Source organism: Dipodomys ordii, unplaced genomic scaffold (genome assembly GCF_000151885.1).
Source record: "Dipodomys ordii isolate 6190 unplaced genomic scaffold, Dord_2.0 Scaffold152, whole genome shotgun sequence".
NCBI classification, from domain to species: domain Eukaryota; kingdom Metazoa; phylum Chordata; class Mammalia; order Rodentia; family Heteromyidae; genus Dipodomys; species Dipodomys ordii.
Window position 1 is genome coordinate 2,742,044 of NW_012267368.1, and position 4,144 is coordinate 2,746,187.

A 4,144-nucleotide genomic window follows, 5' to 3' on the forward strand; every position below is an offset into this window, starting at 1 on the left:
TGAGCCACCTTCCCAGCTCCACTGCGGTGGTTTTCTCAATCTGTTTTGTCCTTCAAGAAACCCATTTCATTTTTAAAATTTTTCTAGGTGATGCCAGGGCTTGAACTCAGGTCCTTGTGGCTGCTAGATAAGCACTCTCCCTCTTGAGCCTACACCCTTAACTCTCTTTAGTTTCTAGTTTTACACTTTTGCCACAATCAGCCTCACAGCAAGACCCTCCTAACTCTACTTTATGAGAAAGTGGAGTTACAGGCATATATCAGCATGCTCTGCTTGTTGTTTTGAGCTAGAGTCTCATTGCTTCTTTGTCCATTATGGTCTTAAACTACAGTCTTCTTAACTCTGCCTTCCAAGTAACTGAGATTATACTTTATTTTAATAGTGCTGGGGCTTGAACTCAGGGCTTTGTGCTTGCTAGGCAAGCACTCTAGCACTGAGCTAAATCCTCAGCTCCATACTGTTACTGAATAAAAGAAAATCAGAAAACATATGTATAGAGTTCCATTACCTCTACCTTTCCTCAACATGCAATTCTGCTCTCAGATGTTAACAAATCATTTCTTCAAACATAAAATCATATGCTTTAACTATTATTTTACAAAGCCCCATAATTAACAACAGTAATAGTTCTTGGCCTTTCAGTCTAAAGAGATTAGCTTTTAAGCCAGCACTTTAATATTAAATGTACATTTCATAAAGATTAGGATTGACTCAGTAACCTTTGAAGAAATAGCAAACCCATAATTTTTAGTGTCATAATCTTCCAATTAAAATCCCAAAGTATAAAGAAATATACAAATCAAATAATAGTAAATTTAATGTTTTTTTTCTCTAAGCCATCAAATTCTGTACTCATTTCTTCCTTCTTTTTCAAAACCAAACCAAACCAAAAAAGCAAGGCACCAGTGGTTCATGCCTACAATCCTAGCTACCCAGGAGGCTAAGATCTGAGGATAGAGGTTCAAAGCCAGGCCATGCAAGAGACTTTTATCTCCAGTTAATCACCCCCTCCAAAAAGCCAGAACTGAGGCTGTGGCTCAAATGGTAGAGTGCTAACCTTGAGGAAAAAAATAAAAAGCTTAAGAATAATGCCTGGGAATAGTGCCCAGGCCCTGAACTCAAGCCCCAGGACTAGGAAAAAAAAACACAAAACAAAAAGCAAAACCCAACTACTTAAGAATGCTTTATCACCTATGGACAAACTTACATGCGTCTGCATATTTTAATGACAAGGATGATTTGCTTTTACAACTGCTGTATTACTACTTGAAGCCTGTTCATAAATGACTAAGATAGCCTATTTGAAAGGGATCTCACACAGAATTTCGAACAGAGATGCTCTCTTACAAGGCATATAATTTATATATAGTACTCCTTGTCATTTTTGTCTCAGAATATGACATGTTGGCAGTTCCTATCTTTCCAAACTCCACCCAAAGTTTGGAGTTTAATGAAAGATAATATATCTTGTATGGATCATTGGAAAAGTCAAACATGACAAAGGAAAAAAAAGACTTACTAATCAACACTCCTCATTTTATAAGCGGTATAATTTTTTAAGAACAGACACTACATTATGTATGTGGTTTGTGATGTGGGTGTTTTGGACAAAGGGTCAGCTAATGAATAAGGCTCCCTTCCCCCCTACTTAACAGAGAACGTTGCTAAATAAGCTCTAGGTAGCAGTTACATGCAGAGGATGAGACCAAAGTGAGGACCGATGAATAATGTAGACCTCAGTAGTCAATTGTGACTCCTCAAAAAAAAGTTAAGCATGTTCACAATTACTCTTAGTGACAATTCAGCACCAGTGCCACTATGCATGAAAAACTCTGCCCCCACTATGAGCAAAAAAGCAAGCATGGATGAGGATTGGTTCATGGTTTTTCTTTTTGATGTTTTACTTTCCCAGTAAGTCAGAAAATAAGTGATCTTCTGGTTAAACTCAGCCTTGGGGTGAAATTTGGAGAAACGGATATAACACAAAGACAGATATCATATCTAATGTGTCCTATCTGAAGAAATAATTATAGGGGAAGCTTGCAGATATAACATGGAATATTCCTCCATATCCCACAGCTTCACAATCAGCCCACTCACGAATGCAGGCTTGTGATATTTGGAAAACCTCCCATTTTCAAATTTCTTAAAAAGACTTTTCCAGATCTAAAAGACTGAGGAGACTAAATGGTTAGCTGTAGAGAAGTCAAGCTCTATTTAAATGCTGTCTTAAGGAAATGCTCATGCCTGTCCTCCTCAATTTATCAAAATGCTCTGAGTGCATGACAGGGAGCCATCTGCACCTTTCTTATGATAAAGATTTTCTAATAGACACCATTGAGACATGACACTAATACACACCACAGAGACATGAGTCAGCCTTCCAGAGTTGGGGAAACTGATAGAAAGATGGGTAAATGATTCAGCAAGCTGCAGAAAAATGAGTCGGTCATGAATTTGTAATTTCTACTTCTGTTAGGTGTGTAAACCCTGGTGTCCTCTCTCATCCGGTACTGGATATGTAACATATGACAGAGGTTGTTAAATAAATGAATCCCCCAGCAAGGACACCTCGGTGTTTCCCTCTTAGATGAACTTCTAGGAAGAAAAGCACTTAAGGCCATGAGAGCCCAGTTCATAAGACTGGACCAAGCTAGGGCCAGGCTCCATTCACACACAGGGGTCACTCTCTCAGTTGCACAACAGACCAGGACAGGGTGGGGGGTGGGGGTGGGGGTGGCTTGAAGCAGGAGAAGAGCAGAGAAGAGACAAACATCCTAACAGGACAGAAGATCAAAAAGACTGCATGGGCATTGCAGACTACAACCCCAGGAAGCCTCCCTCCTGGAAGCAGATGATCAGGTCTTTTTCTAAGTGTCCCCATTTGCCTTTAATAAGGAGGAAGAGACCACAGCAACCAAGTGACAAATTTCAGAAGCAGTAAGACCCAAAGCAAACCAGAATAAATCTCTTTCCATCAAATAACCAATGTGAGAAGAAAAAAAATGACAAACACTCTCATCTGCAAGTGTGCCATCTCGAATGCTGACAGTGCTTCCATTTTGTGACCACAGCTCTGCAGCCCACCTGGTACTTCCTGAGAACCGACAATGCAGCGTGCCAGAATGGGCACGAAACCGCCTGTATCTATTCAGCACAATGTCATCACATTGATTTGGTGACAGATGACACAGGCCTCACACACAAGCCCTTAGCAGCAATACTGAAAACACAGAACCATTTTAGAACTATTGAAAATGTATTCAGGAAACTACCGAGGTGACAAGTATGACCTTCCATCTTCTGTTCCCTTCCCCAGCCCCAACCTACACCACAGAAGCACTGATTTTCTTGAACTTGGACGAAGGAGGTGATAGAGAAGGAAAAAGGTATATAGCATCTAATCCCAAGTGTGACACTCACACACAGCCCACAGCCCACTCACAGCACACACGGTACACACACACCACACGTGCACACACACAGCATACTCACTGTGCATGCTGTGTGTGTGCACACAGTACACACATACCACACACATGTACACATCGTACACAGGGCACACACATGCACATGCAGCATGCATACACACGCACACAGCACACACACACATACAATACACCAAATACACTGCACGCACCCAGTGCACAGGTAACACACAAAAAACGGCACAGAGCACATCCATACAGCACACACACAGCTCACACATACAAGTAGCTCTGCGGCCCTGGCTGCCCTGGCTGGCCCGGCCTGGCCTGGCCCGCGGGGGAGGGGCGTCTCCGCCCGCCGGGCCCCACTTATCTAGGGGTGCTCACAGTCCAGGTGCTTCTTCTTGGGGCCCATCACTTCATGAGTGGTGGCCTTGCACACAGCCCTGGCCACCGCAGAGCCCGTCACGCTGTACTGGGCGGCGGCGATCCGGTCGGTGAGCGTTTGGCCCGACATCTTCTCCAGCCGTGTCTATGCCTCCTCTTCTGCGGGGAAGGAGAGGACTGGCTGGCTTTGACCCGCACCCCAACCACGGGGAGCCTCGCCTCGCCTCCGGGGGTGCACGGGGCCCCTCCCCCCTGCGACCGCGCCCTGCCTGGCCCCGCGACCCCTGCGCGGCCCGGGGATGTGGCCTCACCGTGGGCACCCCGCACCC

General features: G+C 44.3%; 1 protein-coding gene across 3 annotated transcripts in view; it reads right to left on the minus strand.

Moving 5' to 3' along the window:
- Snap91 (synaptosomal-associated protein, 91kDa) overlaps positions 1-3,945 on the minus strand; it is a 113,254-nt gene extending 109,309 nt beyond the window's left edge. For all 3 annotated transcript variants that reach the window (XM_013032288.1, XM_013032287.1, XM_013032286.1), the window contains exon 1: positions 3,816-3,945. In XM_013032288.1, the coding sequence (XP_012887742.1) occupies positions 3,816-3,945 (130 nt within the window). The remainder of the gene's footprint in view (positions 1-3,815) is intronic.
- Between the last annotated feature and the right edge of the window lie 199 nt (positions 3,946-4,144).